General features: G+C 49.0%; 4 protein-coding genes and 2 non-coding genes across 6 annotated transcripts; 2 read left to right on the forward strand and 4 right to left on the reverse strand.

Moving 5' to 3' along the window:
- Positions 1–479: 479 nt before the first annotated feature.
- On the forward strand, positions 480–552 carry B0T23DRAFT_t387. Its single transcript has one exon. It is a non-coding gene; the product is annotated as a tRNA-Lys (tRNA).
- Positions 553–1,941: 1,389 nt separating this feature from the next.
- Positions 1,942–2,026, reverse strand: B0T23DRAFT_t414. Its single transcript has one exon. It is a non-coding gene; the product is annotated as a tRNA-Ala (tRNA).
- Positions 2,027–4,378: 2,352 nt separating this feature from the next.
- B0T23DRAFT_44823 (Gti1/Pac2 family-domain-containing protein) lies at positions 4,379–6,817 on the reverse strand. The gene has a single exon (XM_062841036.1). The coding sequence runs from the start codon at positions 6,561–6,563 to the stop codon at positions 4,659–4,661; it is 1,905 nt and encodes a 634-aa protein (XP_062688189.1). The 5' UTR covers positions 6,564–6,817; the 3' UTR covers positions 4,379–4,658.
- Positions 6,818–9,107: 2,290 nt separating this feature from the next.
- B0T23DRAFT_390057 (uncharacterized protein) lies at positions 9,108–10,281 on the reverse strand. Its single transcript, XM_062837856.1, has 2 exons — positions 9,275–10,281; positions 9,108–9,218 (listed from the first exon to the last, which is right to left on the reverse strand). Exon 1 carries the CDS (start codon positions 10,223–10,225, stop codon positions 9,776–9,778), a length of 450 nt encoding a protein of 149 aa, XP_062688190.1. The 5' UTR covers positions 10,226–10,281; the 3' UTR covers positions 9,108–9,218; positions 9,275–9,775.
- Positions 10,282–12,856: 2,575 nt separating this feature from the next.
- Positions 12,857–13,560, reverse strand: B0T23DRAFT_390058 (uncharacterized protein; the record flags this gene model as incomplete). Its single annotated transcript, XM_062837857.1, has 1 exon — positions 12,857–13,560. A coding segment is annotated over exon 1 (484 nt), but the record flags the coding sequence as incomplete, so codon positions are not given.
- Positions 13,561–16,107: 2,547 nt separating this feature from the next.
- Positions 16,108–16,663, forward strand: B0T23DRAFT_390060 (uncharacterized protein). The gene is made up of 2 exons (XM_062837858.1): positions 16,108–16,356; positions 16,465–16,663. The coding sequence occupies exons 1-2, from the start codon at positions 16,163–16,165 to the stop codon at positions 16,559–16,561; spliced, it is 291 nt and encodes a 96-aa protein (XP_062688192.1). The 5' UTR covers positions 16,108–16,162; the 3' UTR covers positions 16,562–16,663.
- Positions 16,664–16,906: the final 243 nt, after the last annotated feature.

Here is a 16,906-nt window from a genome sequence, read left to right on the forward strand (position 1 = left end):
CCCTTGCCTGCCGCATGGTAGCTTAAAACTGCCTGCCGGATGAAATGTCAGATCCAACCATTCTGCCGCAAAGGCAACGCAGCCCTACGGACGGAAGACCAGACCGCACCGCATAGACCACACCGCGCGCGGAACGAAAGGATTAAAGACCCACTCACTTTGCACAACGGGCGGCATTCCATCCGTGGAACTTTTCCAAATTCCATCATCCCGCCCACAACCCACACCGCGCGCGCGTGCCGGTATGATCCACACCTAGTGTAATCCACACACACACACACACACACACACACACCGAACTCTCGACCGATCACCGAGAGACGGGACCAGACCGTGATCCACACACGCACACCCACACCCACACCCACACAACCTTAAAGTGAAAACTCTTCCAACAGCTTTCATCTAGGGTATACAAGAGAAAAGAACAAGCAAATCCCTCAACCAAACCAAACAAATGGCAGCTTGTTCATTCAGCTGCCCGGCTAGCTCAATCGGTAGAGCGTGAGACTCTTAATCTCAAGGTTGTGGGTTCGACCCCCACGTCGGGCTCAATTCCCGGCGTTCAATCGCCTTCTCTTTTTTGGTCTTTTTTTTTTTTTCTTTTTTTTTCGATATCGTCATCCTTCTCTTCGGGTTTCTTTGATTGTTGACTTGAGCAAGCACTGGGTGTTCTCTTTTTATCTGCATATGTGTGTGTGCATGACTTTCTCCCTTCTTTTCGCTCTTGTCTCCATCATCTGATATGGAAACTTGTATGTCATTCACGTTAGCATCGTGAGCAATCGAGGGATATCATCCTGCTGTGTATTCCGGTACACCTCGCTGTTTTGACTATCTCACTAGGTTGATGTGCCTCGTTGTTAAAAATACTGGAAATGCATACACTTCGCATTTCGTCCATATCCTTGCTAACATTGTTAGTATCATGATCATCTCCATCATTACTAAAACCCATCATGCTGGAAACCCACCTGACTTCCTATCATGTCAGTCCCCAGTCACTCTTATGGGCACATGACCATCTCTTCAGATTTCGAGTCCTATCAAAAACGGTAGACTTCCGAGTTCCGAATGAGGTTTCTGTTATGAGACAAGAACAGCCACTCGTTCTTCGTTCCAGTCACTATTCTAGGTCTGGATAAAAGTCTAGTGTACTATAATGACACTCGGCGTTCACTCATCCACCAACAAGTTTCTTGTCTTCCAATCAAGTGTATATGATTACTTGGAACGGGATGCAGTTATAAAATGTGAAGGAATGGCTGCTGGGCTTTTCTATTGGGGGATCGGTTGGCGCACTTCTTGTTTTTTTTTTTTTTTTTTTTTTTTTTTTTTTTTTTTTTTTTTTTTTGCTTGAGTCTTGCCACGCTGACGACCTATCAAAGCCCTTAACGAGATCACCTTTTCCAATTTGCAGACAAACTTGAAAAGGACTTGACCGAATACAACTCGGCGTGTCGATTGAGAAACATTGTCAGTAGCATGAGGGATGTTGTCTTTGTATCGTCGAGCAAAGCATATCTTTCTGGGAATTATGGAACCAGTAACCGAGGTTTTCTTCTACTGAGCAAGGACCAGAGTCCATTTCGAATATGTTGTGCGCTCCACCAGATCTGAAATCTGATATATTGGTAATTGAGAGGAGACTAGCAATGGTCTTTCCTTTTTCCTTTTACTTGATACCACCGTATTGTTGCCCGTTTGTTACTGTCGATCGTGAATAGTCCGAGTGCATAATACCTTATCATCCTCACATCAACTACAGTGACATTCTACCTTCCTGTACTAATGTAAGAAGTACGTCCACATCCCGAAGATAAGAAACAAGGTTAGCAGCAAAGGAAAAGGAAATAATGTAGGATATATACTGATAGCATCAACAACAAAGAAGACAAGAGAAAAAAGCTAAGAGAGCAGAAAAAGGGAAAAAAAAGGAATTGGACGAGCTGGGAATCGAACCCAGGACCTTTCGCATACAGATGAGTATGCTAAGCGAACGCTCTACCAACTGAGCCACACGCCCGTTTGATTGGTTGCTGTGATTTCTTTTGGGTAATGCACTTATTCGCCAGCCCCAAAGAAACCTCTAATGGCATACTCTATTTGACGCAACTGCTCTCAGTCTCTATCACATCATGGACCACACACATCACTACAGTTGTGTCCAGCATGGATGGATGCACCGTGAATATTCTTTTGTATTGAGGCTCAAAGGACTTTGGTTTTTCTTGGACATAGGAGAGGAACAAAGAAAGGGAACTGCTTGAGCTACTGGGCTATCCAAGTGCTAATTTCTAGTAGCTTCCAACACAGGTAGACTCCTAGGTGACCTTCAGGTAGGTTCCATAAAGGAACTTGCCGAGTTTTTTTTCTGCTACGGTTTTCAGCTGGCTTGCACATGATGGAGGGAAGACGGCGGCCCGCCCTGCATACTCACGATTGCCTGAGATGGATCATATGGATAAAGATGATTCGGATCAACAACAAGTCTGGAAGCCTGACATGAACTGACCAAGAAAGATCCCATACTTTCCATTCCTCTCTCTTCCCCACGAGACGACACTACTTATTACCCAGAAGCAGATTGTCCGCCGCCTTTCTTCTTCTTCTTTTTTTTTTCTTCTTCCTCTTCTCCTTCTTCTTCTTCTTCTTCTTCTTCTTCTCTTTTTTCTTTTCTTTTTTTTCTAAAAGAAAGAAAGGAGGAAACTGCTCAATCAACCAAGGCCTAACTTAACTTCAAGTCAGATGAGCCACATCAAAAAAAAAAAAAAAATAAAAAAAAAAAAAAATCTAAAACCGAACAAACCCCGTTGAATGTCAAAGGTAAACATCCATCAACGACAACGACAACACAACCACCTGAACGCAACTCAACTCAACTCCGCAACGTCGGTACAATAATACAACGCAAAGAGACCGAGAGTGTACCGCCGCATGATACGAAGGTAATACCGCGCAGGGACAAAATCCTGGGTTGAGTTCGAGCACGGGTCCAGCAGGCTTAATACGATATGTGGAAATGAAAGGTGAAGAAAAGGAGAGAGAAGAAGAAGAAGCGAGTGGAAAGGTGGGAGACCTGAGTGAAAGGGAGGTGAGTTGTATAGTGTTGACTTGAGGATAGGTTCCCTTCCTTGGAGGACGGGGTAAGGACTGGAGGAATTTGAACTCAACGCACCAGAAGCGAGATCTGGTTGAGGTTTTTTTTTTTTTTTTGGCGGGAAGGAAGATATCTTTTGGTAAGTACGTGTCGGGTTGCCATCAATGGGACTGGCGCAGAGAAGAGAGACCAGAATTGGAAGCTCGGTGTCAAAGTGAGTAGCGGAGATCAGTTGTACCTAGGGTAGCTGTTCCTTGAAATCGCATGATATGATATGACATGACATGACTTGATATGATCGCCCCTGAATGGCGGGGGTCACGATCTCCCTTTGTACCACCGCGAACTGAGTTGACCGGCTAGGGTAGGTATTCGTCAAGTCAGTCGACTGGGGCGATTCCAATTCCAATCATACCTAATAATACGTGTCTACTCACTAAGTGATGGGAAATTCACTGGCGAGAACCTCTTCTTCCCTGTCTTCACTCCTTACTGTTGTCTCGGGAGAACGAGCAGCAAACCTACCTAGGTAGCTACCTAGTGCCAGGCTGATATGTATGTTACTGCCGACTGATGTGCGAAGACAGCGAGAATTAGTGAGAGCTTGGAAATATGGTCCGGAGGCGTGCACTGGATAGCATGAAATTACTCAAAACAAAATGTCAAATAGCCGGAAGATGCAAACATGATGTCCACCGACATTAATCACTATTACCGAAATTGGCACTGATGTCTGAGACGGAGGCTGATAGATACTATTGACTGATTGATTGATGACGGACTAGCGGGTACTATTCTAGCTCTCTTGCTCTTTTGAGATTCTTCTCAACTCCCGATCGATGCCATCGACTTCCACGCTCCTAGCTCCTAGGTTCAGTTATGCATTGAAACGGGGAGTCCGTCCGTCTCTCGGTCTCAGGTCTCACCAAAGTTTCCTGTCGCTTCGATCGACTTCAGCAGCAGAGCGCTCTCCCTCTCTTTCTCTCCAATGAAGCTTCCTTCCCTTCTTGAACGTTTGTTGTAAAATAAATCCAGTGTCCTTTCCACGATAAACCAGACCAGACCAGACAAAACCGAACGAAACCAAAAAAAAAAAAAAAAGAGAACCAAAGAGAAGACAAACAAACAAACAAACAAACAAACAAACAATGACCGTAAACTCCCATGATTGTGCAAAGCGTCGGATCGATAAATGCTATGATTTGCCCTAGTAACGCCTTTCCCCTTTGCTTTGTTTGCCGAATGACCTTGACCATGGAACCTTTTGATCTTGAAAAAAAAAAAAAAAAAAAACCGCAAAAAGAAACCCATGATGACAGAACCACCGGATCCTGAAATATGATGAATGGATCCTAATAGGAAAGCAAACCAAGAAAAGAAATAAACACCGTTACTCCAGATCCAGACCACTTCCCATGTTGTTGCTATTTGTACCATTGGTAAAAAACGCAGAATCAAAATCGAACGGAACGTGCCGGATGCATGCATACCCTAGCACAACCCCCCCACAAGATCAGACCTTGCCTTGCGTGTGCACATCCCTCTTTGAAAGTGGCGCCTAAGTGCACAAATTCCTATTCAGCGCCTTCAAAGCTTCATAAGCCTTATCATCCGGCGCCGCAGCCAATCCACCGTGCCCAAGCCCAAGCCCATGCGGCGGCGGCGGCGGCGGAACACCCAACCCACGAGGACTCCCCAGTGGACTCCTTGCACCATTACTCGCTCCAGCAGGCGTAGCCCCCCCATTCGACAATGATGATGATTCCGTCTTGACACCAACACCAACGCCATTCGGATTCGGGTTCGTGTTCGGCGGCGGAAGCAAAATAGCGCTTAGACTAGGTCTAGTACTAGCAGAAACGATGGGGCTGGTGGTGGTGTGTCCGTTTTGTTGCTGCTGTTGTTGTTTCTGTGGTGATGGTGCAGCCAACGGAGGGTGTAAAGTCAACGGCGACAATACAGGCTTCAGACTCGGCGCTCCTCCCTCCTGATGATGATGATGATGACGACGAGGGGATGACATGCCGTTGGAAGTAGTTGGTGGCAGAGGAGGGGTGGGGACAGATCCTGGTCCGGAAAAGGGTGTACCGTTGCTGGTTGCGTTCTGCTGCTGCTGCTGCTGTTGCGGAGGGGGGAGGATAGTACCGCCTGCGCTGTGGGCTAGACGGAAATCGAGGTTGAGTGTCTCGCGGGCGGCGGCCATTAGTTGTTGAGACTTTGGGGAGTCGATGGGTGCGATTCTCGGGTGTTGTTGTTGTGGTTGTTGGTGTTGGTGTTGCTGCGGCTGATGCTCGGGGTGTTGAGCGTCGGATGGTAGTTGAGGGGAGGGGAAGTGGTGGTGAGGAGGTGGCGGTCCTTGATGATGATGGTGCATGGGTTGTTGTTGACTCGGATGGGGTGGGCCTTGGTGGTGGTAAGGTGGTTGTTGATGCTGCTGAGGGGGTGGCGGCGGCTGTTGTTGTCGTTGATGGAGATAGTGGTAAGCCGGTGGCGGGGGCTGAGATAGCGGCGGCGGATAAGGGGCTTGAACGGCATGCTGATGCGGATATGGCTGCGGTTGCGGGAGCTGGATGCCGGGCTTACCGGCTGGCGGAGGAGGCAGGGCGGCCATGTGGTGTTGAGGAGGAGAGAAGTTTTGGGGGTGGTGAGCATAATGCGGTGGCGCGTGCGGAGGAAGACCGTCGGGATGATATGGCGGTCCTGGGGGGTATGGGGCGGGATGGCCGTTGTAAGGAGGTGTCGCGACCGGAGAGATGGGCCCCCAATAGCCAGGGCCGGGCGGAGGGGCATGAACATTGGGGTCGTAGGGCTGATGATACGGGGGCGGAGGGTTCCTTGGATGCGAATATGGCGAGTGTCGCTGCATGGGACCTCTCGTCGTCACCGGCACCGAGGATTCGCTAACACTGGACTCGGGGTAGATGCCTTTGGGAATGGTAACGTGCCTGAGGGCTGGATCACTCGAAGGATCGGGCAGGTTGGCTGGACCCCGGCCGTCCCGGGCATAGTAGGAGATGAGGTGGAGGTGTTGGCCGTGAGAGGTGGTGATGCTGAATGACTGCTTCATGAGCCCGTCCGCCTTGTACCTGTAGCCTTCGTGGTGATCGTCCGAGCCCCGGTCCTCGTCACTAGCGCGGGCCGAGTCTGGAGTCCTCCCTGCGTTCCTCCTGCCACCGAATCCTGCCCTCTTTCCCTCCATCTCCCGGTAGGTAAGGAAACTCCCGGATACACGGCTGGCGCTCCATGACTTTCCATCGGTCCATCTCCGCATGCCGGCTTCCCTCTCATCCCAGACAAAGACCGAGCCCGGTCGAATGGCCTGACGCTCTTTCTCGGATAACCGGCGTTGTACTCGGGGCAGGGTGCCTACTCGGCAGGCCTCGAACAGCTTGATGGCGTCGGCGGTTGTACGGACGCTCCCGTAATAGGTTTCCATGGACATATTCGGATGATGGCGCGACATTTTTGGGCGACGCGGCGGTTATGTGATCAGCCTAAGTCTAGAAAATATGTTTGTCAGGGTGGATAGCGGTGGGAGCCTGTCGATATTTAAAGCGAGCAAGCCCAAGGTTGAATGAGCTAATACGATAAAGCTCCACCGCGGCAACAAACGGATCTCGGACAGATTAAGTTTCGTCCAGCCAGGATCCGGATTTAAGGCCCCAGCGTCGAATACCAAAAGATGATGGATGGTCTTGACTTGGGCGGCAACCCAAAAAGGTCCACCGGAAATCTTGGCTGTGGGGATCGATCCCAGTCGTGATATCTCGGGAGTCGAGGCGGCTGTTTGGCGAGTTCTGTTTTGAGCGTGTATTGTTTTGTAAAGTAGTAAACTTGACTATTGGTGTAATCTGAGACGATTCGACACCCTCGGGGGTGGGGGACAGGATACCTGTTCTTGGCAAATCGTCAAGGTTAGTGTTTCTTTTTTTCTTTTTTCTTTTTAAATCGATTGTGAATTTTACGTTGCAAGTGAAAAGAAGCTTAAATCTAGTGCAGTGGTGTGCGTGCGTGTGGGCTTGAGCGTTTCGACCGTCGAGGCGGCGTAAGGCATTACCACCTTCACGGGGTTCCGCATGACAAGCTCAGATGGCCATCCTTGAAGGGATTGTGGACCACCCATGTGAGGTACTCCGTAGCACCATATGACACCGACCACCGGCAAGTCATCTCGAATGGGTAGTGAGCTTGCGAGTAACATGTGTTCAAGTAAAGGCAACTCTGTTTGGATTTTTACAGGTGCCTGTCCTGCCATACCATGTTGTTTGTGGCTGTGATGTGTAAGGTCGTCTACTGCCCATTGTAGAGGTGTCCTGTCATCCGTCATACTGCTCTACAATAGTGTAGCAATGCCGGGCGGATTTGACGGGAATAGCCCCTCGGCTAAGATTCGGAATTACGGTGAAGAAGGGGTGTGATGGGGCAGGATCGAGGTGGAAACAATAAGGAAGAGCTCAGGTACCTGCAGATTTTCTCGATCGTAGATTGTTGCGAAGAGATCGAGGTTACGGTGTCCGAGGTTTTTGAGTGACCTCCACTTGATGTTCCCTTTTCCCGACTGCTGCCTGTGGCTGGCGAGTCATGGAAAAACTCACAAGTATCTTGAACCCTCGGAAACTTTCCAAACGGGTCGTCGTAGTCAACGGTGGTTAGTGCTGTTGCTGTTTTGCGCCGAGACAATGTTGATTTCAAATAAACGTGGTCTATAGAAGCGACTCGAGATTGGCGACGTGAGATTCCCAGGAATAGTGAAAAGAGAGGATTGTCAGATTGTTGAAGGGAGGCGAAAGCGGCGGCTACCTAGTTCTAGTCGCTGGTTGGTCTCGGGAGATTTAGAGTTGGCTGCTGCTCGTCTTTCAGTTCAGGCAGTGAATGTTGTGGAAAACGAAGGTTCCAGATTGCAGACTGTCTGTCACTTTCATTGACTCGTTCCCGCCGGTCGCAGCAACCAACGAACTGGGTTCAACCTGTGACGCTCGGTTCAGACGGAGAGGTTCGGACACTTTGTTGGTTGCGTTGGCTCTTCTCAGTTGGGGCCAGGTCCCCAGTCTTTCAGAGAAAGTGGAAATAAAACATTTTAGCTTGCGACTTGTCGAGCCGCTTGGCGGACTGGTTGGGGGATCGGCTGCAGGTCGATGACGACGCCAGCCAATGGCGCATGTCTCGGAATGTGGGAGACGGAGGGAGGGAGGCTTCATGGAAGAGCAAGGTACCCTGAAGGTACCCTTTTTTTTTTCCAATTTTTATTTATTTATTTGACTTTTATTATTTTCTCCCTTCATCGTGTCTTCCGGGGTGACCAAAAGTCAAAAGTCAAGCTTTCTTCAAGGTTCTGGTTCTGTTTCTGTTTGTTGGACGATGCAAGGCGGCGTGGTGAATGTACGTGTGTATCTTTGGTATTTTTGATACATGGGATGAACGAAAGGCTGTAACTGCTGTAATTCCTCAAAGCTACTCAGCTACTGGTCTGCGGCCTCGATAAACTCAAAGTCTTAAAGGCGCAATTCTCAAGATAGCGACCTGAGATGTTCTGCTATCCCAATACCCCGCCGGGTTGGGTGCCCGTTCGCTTGCGTTTGTGCGTTGAGGTTGACGCAAGCTCAAGGTTTTTTTTAAGGTGACGATTGAGTTGCGGTTGGAGATGATGATGGGATGGATGGATGGGGGTGGCGGCTGAAAGTGGGCCCATGTAGCTGCCGGCTTTCCATCCGTTGTTCATCAGCGCCTGCAATTCACTGACGCGAAGCCCTGGAGCCTGACATTGATATTGCCTGCTGACGAACTTAGGTACACTGCAGCATACTATCACTGAACGCAGGCAGCCACCATCTATACTGGGCTTACGATAGATAGTACTGTAGTAACATCCCCAGCTAAACCTCCGCGTTAGCACCATCACAGCCTCAACGAAACAAAACCAGCGCTATCCAGAATCGGGCAGTTGGTAACGTGTAGTTTATTTCCGAGCCATTAGCCAACAAGCCTATCTCCCCAACTGAATGAGCTATGTATCGTTAGTTGATTAGTACCAACGACATCGCCCCCCAGTCACCTTCAAAATATAATCAAAATCAGGGGTCGGTACTTGAACTCGCTGCAAGCTACACCACATTTGTCTGTACGTTGGGGCAACATTACATCCGCTCTGCAGCCCGCTTACATACTATATGGTAGACGCTTGTTGCCCGCGCTCCCTGTGCCCTGCCCTGTGGTGGCAGCGGTTGGTGGTGATCTCCCGTCAGTCAGCGCCTCGCAGCAGGCTTTCACTTTACATGCCGTATGCTGTACAAGTATCCTGGTGTATGGACGGGATCGATGGCCAGATGGATAGACACATGATGATGGCACACAAAGTGCAACAGGCGAATAACCGGAGAGTTTGTTGGTAGGGTAAGTTGGTCGTTAGGTTGTTGGTTGGTTTAACCTACCTAGTCAAAGAGGTAATCGATCTTTTTTTGCTTGGGCCGGACATCAGTCAGTCAAGTCAAAGTCATCCAGGCAAGCAACCACCCTTTTCTTTGACTTGCATCGCACAGCTGTCACCCTCAACCATGTCGGTATGCTTGTTCCCTTGATGTTGTGCTACCGCTTCGTAGCAGGTATGCCGTGCAGTGTGTATGGTATGTACATTGCCCAACGAGCCCCGTGTCAAAGGACGACAACACTGGTCAGCAGTCACGCAATCGGCAATAGAGATAACCAACGCGAACCGTGTCGGCTTGGCCGCAGCAATATTTGATTCTCTCCCAACGAGCCTACAAGAGACAAGAGAAAGTGGGTGTCACACGGACGGGCAGTCAGTTTGTCCGTCCCTTCGTTCGTTCCTGTTGGCTCTTGTTGTTGACGAACAATCCATCCATCTCGCTTTTTCCAAAGCCAAATTCGAGGCCAAGGACCCCAGCTAATGCTTGGTCTGCTTGGCCGGAGCTTATAGCCTTGGCTTTGGGGAGGGGGGATGTTCGGCTGAACAAGACGGGACGCAAGGGGAGGGAACATCAAAACAAAGGGAACAAAAGCAGTTGGGAGAAGGGGCCTTTTTCGAGCAGCAGAGAGCAGCAGCAGAAGAAAAAAAGTGGCGTCCTTCAGTGCAACCAAGTGGGACCCCTGCACCGGCGGAATTGACATGGGAATATCATCGGAAAATCAAGCTTATTTTTCTGCGACGCTTGCAACGCTTGTACGTAACGCTGACAAGGCCTGGGATGGGTCGGACTGGGCATTTCTTGGTGGTTGTTTGGAGTGCCCCATCTGGTGTCCATCCCGTCGAACCCGCTTCGCCAACCACGCAAAGGTGTGCTCTGATAATATCCGGGGGTCCAGGGAGGAGTCGAGACGGGCTTGGCGCTGCTCCGGAATAAGCTCGGTGGGACGGACGACTCGTGACTTGTTTCGCCATTTGCTGCTTTTTTGATGACTGTGACTGTGGTGGTGCCCCTCCCCCTTATTTTCTTGTCATGGCGTAATCTGCCACTTTGCTGTGGTGTAGCGAGCAATGCAGATTCCCGGCCACAATCTCCTGGGAACTAACCCTTTCCTTTTCCTTCGGCCGTGTGTTTGGAAGTTGGAGACGGTGACGGCAAGTGGAATGTCGGGAGCCGAAGAAGCGAGAGTGATACGACTACAAGACCATCGAGGTACCCGTGGAATACTACGTACCCGTGGAATACGTGCGGAATGTTCGGGGATTGATTAATCCACAATATGGAAAAGAGAAGATTTTGAAGCAATTCTCTACACGGCGGCCCCAGGGCAGGACCATGTTGAACGTCCGTGCTTCAGTTGAAATACTGTACTTCAGCTTTGTCGGGTACGTACTCTTCCTCGTAGGTACTGTACACTACTGCTACACCGTCACGACCGGCGTGGTCTCCACTGAAAATGTCTTGTCGGTCAGTATTAACTTTTCGGGAGAAATTATCGGTGAATTTCTCATTTTGTGTTTCGCACAACTTTGTTTTATAAGTCGTCTGTTGATCCGCGTGCCCTGGTCTTGTGTTGTCGTTGTCATTGATGATGGGTGTACTTGTGGGAGTACCTGTCGGTATGTAAAAAAGGTCCCTTCCTTGAGTGGAAATCACAAAATGCTGAATTAAACGTTAACTTTGTGGAGTCGCACTTCCCATTGTGTCAGTTGCAAAGAGTGGACTCCATTTCTTGGCGCATCCACAGACTGCATGTAAAAAAGCTTGGCGGTCCTGAACGGAACTTGGCGGCAGTTGGAAGGGGAAGGTGGGACTCGGTCCAGGGCTCAAGGCTGTCATGAGAGCAACAGAAAAAAAAAACAGATTTTGCTCCGCTTCCCCAAGAATGCCCACTCTGTGCCTCCAGCTCGGCCGATTCAGCCCTTGAACAACGCGAAACATTCAACGTGTTGTTTTGCGATAGCCCGAGCCGCAAGGCCGAGAAACAGAGAGGTATCCACTATTCCGTGTCAATCAGGTACGTGTACACACAACTGGAAGGTGACGACGACGACGACGACCGACTCGGAGGTACCAAGTTTAGTACATGTAATTCTGCTACCCGTTACCGTACCATACATACGATACATACCTACACCACAGACCTTACCAAGAATCGGCCAAGAAGAGGAGTCTGGTTAAGCATGATTTTAAGCGTCAATGTCACCATCTTCATTGGCCATCCTGCCCGTACTAGCAAGTCAGGTACCCACGGATCCGAGCGTCCGATTGTCCCGATAGCGGCCTCTACACTAATTGTGACGGCATGACGGCATTTCTGTCGCTCATTAGAAAGACAGACGGCGAGTTCGGGGCTTTCACTTCATAGCTCCAGGACAGCGCCGAATCAGCCATCTGACGGCGGCAACACCAAGACGCAGCATCGCGCCCATTTGTTCCACACACTAATCTCACAGCAAACATCGGCCATCATCGCACCGCATCATGCTCTGACATGACAGCAGTCTGCCGAGGTCATACCGGTCACACGGAATTTTTCCAATTTCCTACGACATCAAGACCAAACCTTTGAAGAAATTGATATCCAGAGCAGTCGATGGCCACCACGGCTGACTCGGCACAGCACTTGCACTTTTGAACCTGTCGAGATGAGTCTGCATGGTTTTTTCAACGAGTTGAGTGATGACCTCAGCTTCAGTGATTGGAGCTATCCGTCACACTGGAACCCAATGGCTTCATTTCGTTGCCCATGTGGGAGGGTGAAGCCCATGCGTGGCGCTGACTATATGCTACAATACCGACATGATCACCTCGCTACCTGTCACGGAGCACACTGGCATCTGTGCTGCCTGCCCTGTGTCTGTACACCTCCCATCACTTGGGGTTTAGTGGTTAGGTCAGCTATTCCAGAAAGGGTCACCTACAGCACTCGCAACGATATGCACAAGTGCAAAGTGCAAGCAGTTTTCTCACCTCGTGCAGACTTGCCACACAAAAGCGGCTCAGACATGAGACCAGACAAGGCCCGGTCACAGTCGTCTGAATAAGGTTAACAAAGACGCGATAATGCGGCGCACCACCCGGTTCATGCCCCCTTCTGTTCCCTCTGACTTGCAGGCTCGGACTCTGACTTTGAGAATGACCAATCGAAAGCGAGCCGTGGCGTCGCTCATTCAAACATGACACTTTCAGCCAGAACATCACTTCACGCTTCACGCTCCGTGGTTGGGTCGGTGGCGTCCCATGTCATACGGCATGGTTGATGAATGGTCTTCCCTTCCCCCCCCCAATAATGGACACCTTTTGACCAGATCTCATCATCTCACTCTGTTGGGGTCAATGTGTCGTACGAAATAGGCGATCAGGCGGCTATCCTGTTTCACACTACAACCGCATCAATCGTTTTTGCAGCCTTGTTCGAAGTCGCCGAGCTTATTCCGTCATATCAATGTTTGATTGCCCGGCACTTGTTGGATGGTCACACGCGGGCAGTTGAATCTCCACAGACAAGCAGCAAGTCTGACTATCTGAGGAACAGAAAGATGTTGATAAGTTCTCGTCTTTTCCTTCAACGAAAGTTGGGACACATGAACAAGAAGACTTGCAATGTCCGACATATAACCACCTCGATGCACAAAACACACAAAGAGTAGTATTCTTCCATGTCCATTCTCAGACACATCGGATGTCGCCTTTCGGACGTAACACGTTCCATCCATTTTCTTGAGTGCAAACATCACACCTTGCTTGCGATACATTGAAGGACCGACCTCTCTCCATCTCCTGTCCCACAGTTGTACTTGACCGTTGAACAAGTCTAGGTATGTAACAAGCACTTTTCTAACAAGCCCGTCGGATGCCGACCTTGTGGACACCGCACCTCGTACATAGTAGACAAGTAGAGGTAAGGAGGGGGCAATAGAACGCATCACAATCTAGAACGGTCTGACTAGATGCACACAGATTGACAGAAGTTGGGAAAAAGCAAGTAAGTAAGTAGCCGTTACCGCCACATCGCACATCGCACAATCTTGATACTAGCGACAATGGGCAGGCAGGTAGGCAGGCAGCGGGCAATTCGTTTTAACGGCTACAACTGTAACTTTATATAAATGGAACGTGACTGTCCTGTCCTGTCCTGTCATGTCATGTCAAAAAAGAAATAGTATCAGCTGAGATAAAGCCACCGACCAACGATCAAGGCCGAAATGATGAGACATTCTATGGATGCCGTTGGACTACCGCGTCCGTTCGTTTCCACTTTTTGGTGTGGAAATAGCTTCCAATTTTCTTTTATTCTTTTTCTCGTCTTAATTTTCGGTACAATAAGCCGAGGTAACGGCATCGTGTACTAAAGATTCAAGGGTCATAGCCCGGCCTTTATTCACGGTGTCTGGAACCCAAAATAATGGATGGACAGACGATGGAATGTGGAGTTTTCCATCCCAGTATAGCCAGTTATTGTACCTCGGTTCGCTTGCCCTGCGTGCGCGGTGGCGGCATGCCAGGCAGGCAGGCAGGCAGGCAGGCGAAACGATTGCGATACGCGCGCCAACACACAACCTAACCTTATTTACACGTCCTGCCGTATAAGTATGGTGGCTTTACATACCGCCGCGACCGCCGACGCCGCCCTAGGACGTTCAACTAAGATAGTGTACGGTAGTTAATCATACGTGCAGGTATGTCCAGTGTAAAAGACGTCGCGGTATATTACAGTTCTTCTGTTGTATACATTCAGGGAGCTAAGGTATGTTGAAATTGCCATCGCAAGCGATCATCAAAAGTGCAACACCTACATACACACTATAAGTCGGTAATAATCATCCGATGCCTAAAACATTCGAGAAGGAGAGAGACGAGCGAGCGAGATGAGGCTAACTTATTACATACTAATATTAGTACCGTACGGTTTTATGGTAGCGAGGTGTTGCTCGTCCGCGGTATTCCCGAAATTCAACAGATTAATTAAATGAAAATTGGGAGTCAGCGTCGAACTTTGGACCTACCTGTCCAACCTACCGTTGCAATGGATTATTATTGGTGCCTTGTCCGCTGCTGAGCCAGAGATAAAGCTACGGTGGTGGTTAGACGAGCCGAAGATTGAGATTGGTTTCTGTTAGTTGTTGATACTTAGTTTGTTCATAAGTAGCCAGGCACCTATGTACAGTACTTACCGACACCGATCTAGCAACAAAAACTCTATAAAAAAAGGATGGCGCCTTCCATAAGAAGCTACCCACTTCGGCTTCCAAAAAGGCGAAGAAGTGCATTGATGGAAAAAAAGAAGAAAGAAAAGTGGAAAGCTCCAAATACAATTCCACACCTGGTTCTGGTTCTGCTTCTGTTACGTAAGCTGTCTGCGAAATGCAAAGTGCAAACTGCAGCTGCCATTTATGTTAGGTACACTTCGTTCTGTTCAGGAACATTAAGCACATGGTAGAATCCTGCCTGCCTGCTATGTTAATTCTTGCATCGCTGGAGCTGTCAAACTCACCAGTACTTCTGCCTCGGATACTATATGCAGAATTACAAAAGCTTATCTGTTCCCCTTGTTCACATCCCTCACATTCAACAGCTGAGCCTATGTTGTTTAAGAAGTCCGCAGCTCAAACAGTTTAAAAGGTTCCAAATGCATAGTATGATATGGGACGTAACAAAAAAACCGACGGCGCCGGATCGGCATTGTTACGAATCCCCCCATGCCGTGGTCCCTACATAGTCGCAGGGTCGCCCCTGATTCCCGCCCTGCCCGTCCAGAATCGGAGACAGAAAGGCCCGGTTGACGATACCAAGAAAAAGAAAAAGCACCTTCTTAGCGTGTTTTGTTGGGTGTACCTTTACGAAATGTGCAAGTTCTGTAAAGATGCAACGCCTAATCTACTTCTTTGAAACAATAAAGTAGCAAGTCTGGTGCTGGAAGCCTAGAGGTAGCCTATCGTTCATACTCTGAAATAGGTAGGTAGGTAGATCGGGTGATCGGCATCCATTACTGAATACAATCCAATACGTCAATACACCAGCCCGGTAATTTTCGCAACCGCCCTGAATTGTAAGTACGGCACTGCACGCTTGAGCTTATTTCGACCTCCCGCCCAGGCAGTCGTCAAGTCTTCTAGGCGGCATTAAGCAGGGCACAGCAGGGCACCCACCACTGTTACTTCTATTCGCCTCGGAATGTCGTATACATATCCCAAAAGATGTGTTCCTTGCGAACGAAGCCCTTTTTCTCGGTTCTGATTCGGGATTGTGGACGATGAACGTTTTTTTACTTCCAAGAGAAAAATCCACAACAACTCGGAAAAATCGGATCGCTGAAGCAGGAATGATGCCTGCTGTCTGTATCGGATGTACGGTCACGTACTACCTTACACAAGATGACGAGAACGTTCATCTAAATAGGAATTAAACCCGTATATAGATGTATGGCATCGATGGAGACTAAAGTCGGGCCTTAGTCCAATCAGCTGCAAAAGGTTATCTGACCTACCTATGCCCAGACATTTTCGCTTCAGACGCCTACACCATCCATCCATCCATCCATTCATCCATCCCTTCGATATCGGAGACTGACTACAGTAACGAGCCTTATCATCCCATTCCAAACATCCAAGAAAGCCAAGCAGAAGCCACTCACCCGATGACGAAGCCTCATTCATCATCGTTCGTCCTCGTTCGTAGCTTCATACCATATCAGCCAAGAACGGCTGGGCTCATCACCACTATCATTGCATGCATTGTGTCGTTATCTGCTGAGTGGCTTGGCTGTGCGAGCCATACATACCAGAGCTCGAGAGCTCGTTTGTTGACTCGTTGCCACAATAAGAATACACAGTGAGTGCAGGCAGGCTTACGCGTAGGCTTATTAGGCTTTGGTCGTCCGTCCCAAGCGGCTTCCAACTGAAACCAAGAAACGATGGACTAACCAGTCAACCAACTCAGTAGCCAACTAACCGTCTACTATAGCTGTTCCAACCAACGAACAAACGAACATGAGCCACCCAACCAACTAATAACTAATCGTGAGAAGTATCGATGAATGAGCCTCAATAGGCAAAGTCCCACGAGTTATGATTAAACCCGAGTCCGAGCGGAGATTCGAAACCTTTCAAACCTAGATAACTAAACGCCCACTTACTAAACGGCTTTTTTTTTTTTTTTTTTTTTGATTTTTTTTTTTTTTTGACAGCCAGCTTAGGCTTATTGGATTCTCACTCTCTCGTGGGAAGAGGCCTGCCTGGGTTCCGTTATTCGCCGACCCCGGATGGATGAACTGTGACTGCAGTGCAGTCAGCAAGGATGTGCGGTATAAACTTTATGTAAGTAGTGTAAAAAAAATCCCTAATCGAGGACCCCGCTATAATTCATCGTCGGTCGGCGGTCC

Source organism: Neurospora hispaniola, assembly GCF_033458365.1.
Source record: "Neurospora hispaniola strain FGSC 10403 chromosome Unknown B0T23scaffold_10, whole genome shotgun sequence".
Classification (NCBI taxonomy): domain Eukaryota; kingdom Fungi; phylum Ascomycota; class Sordariomycetes; order Sordariales; family Sordariaceae; genus Neurospora; species Neurospora hispaniola.

Coding starts and splice junctions, on each gene's coding strand:
- B0T23DRAFT_44823 (XM_062841036.1), bottom strand. CDS start 6,563: ATGTCGCGCCATCATCCGAATATGTCCATGGAAACCTATTACGGGAGC.
- B0T23DRAFT_390057 (XM_062837856.1), bottom strand. CDS start 10,225: ATGTCAATTCCGCCGGTGCAGGGGTCCCACTTGGTTGCACTGAAGGAC.
- B0T23DRAFT_390060 (XM_062837858.1), top strand. CDS start 16,163: ATGACGAAGCCTCATTCATCATCGTTCGTCCTCGTTCGTAGCTTCATA. Junction 16,357..16,464: donor TGCCACAATAAGAATACACA/GTGAGTGCAGGC, acceptor CAACCAACTCAG/TAGCCAACTAACCGTCTACT.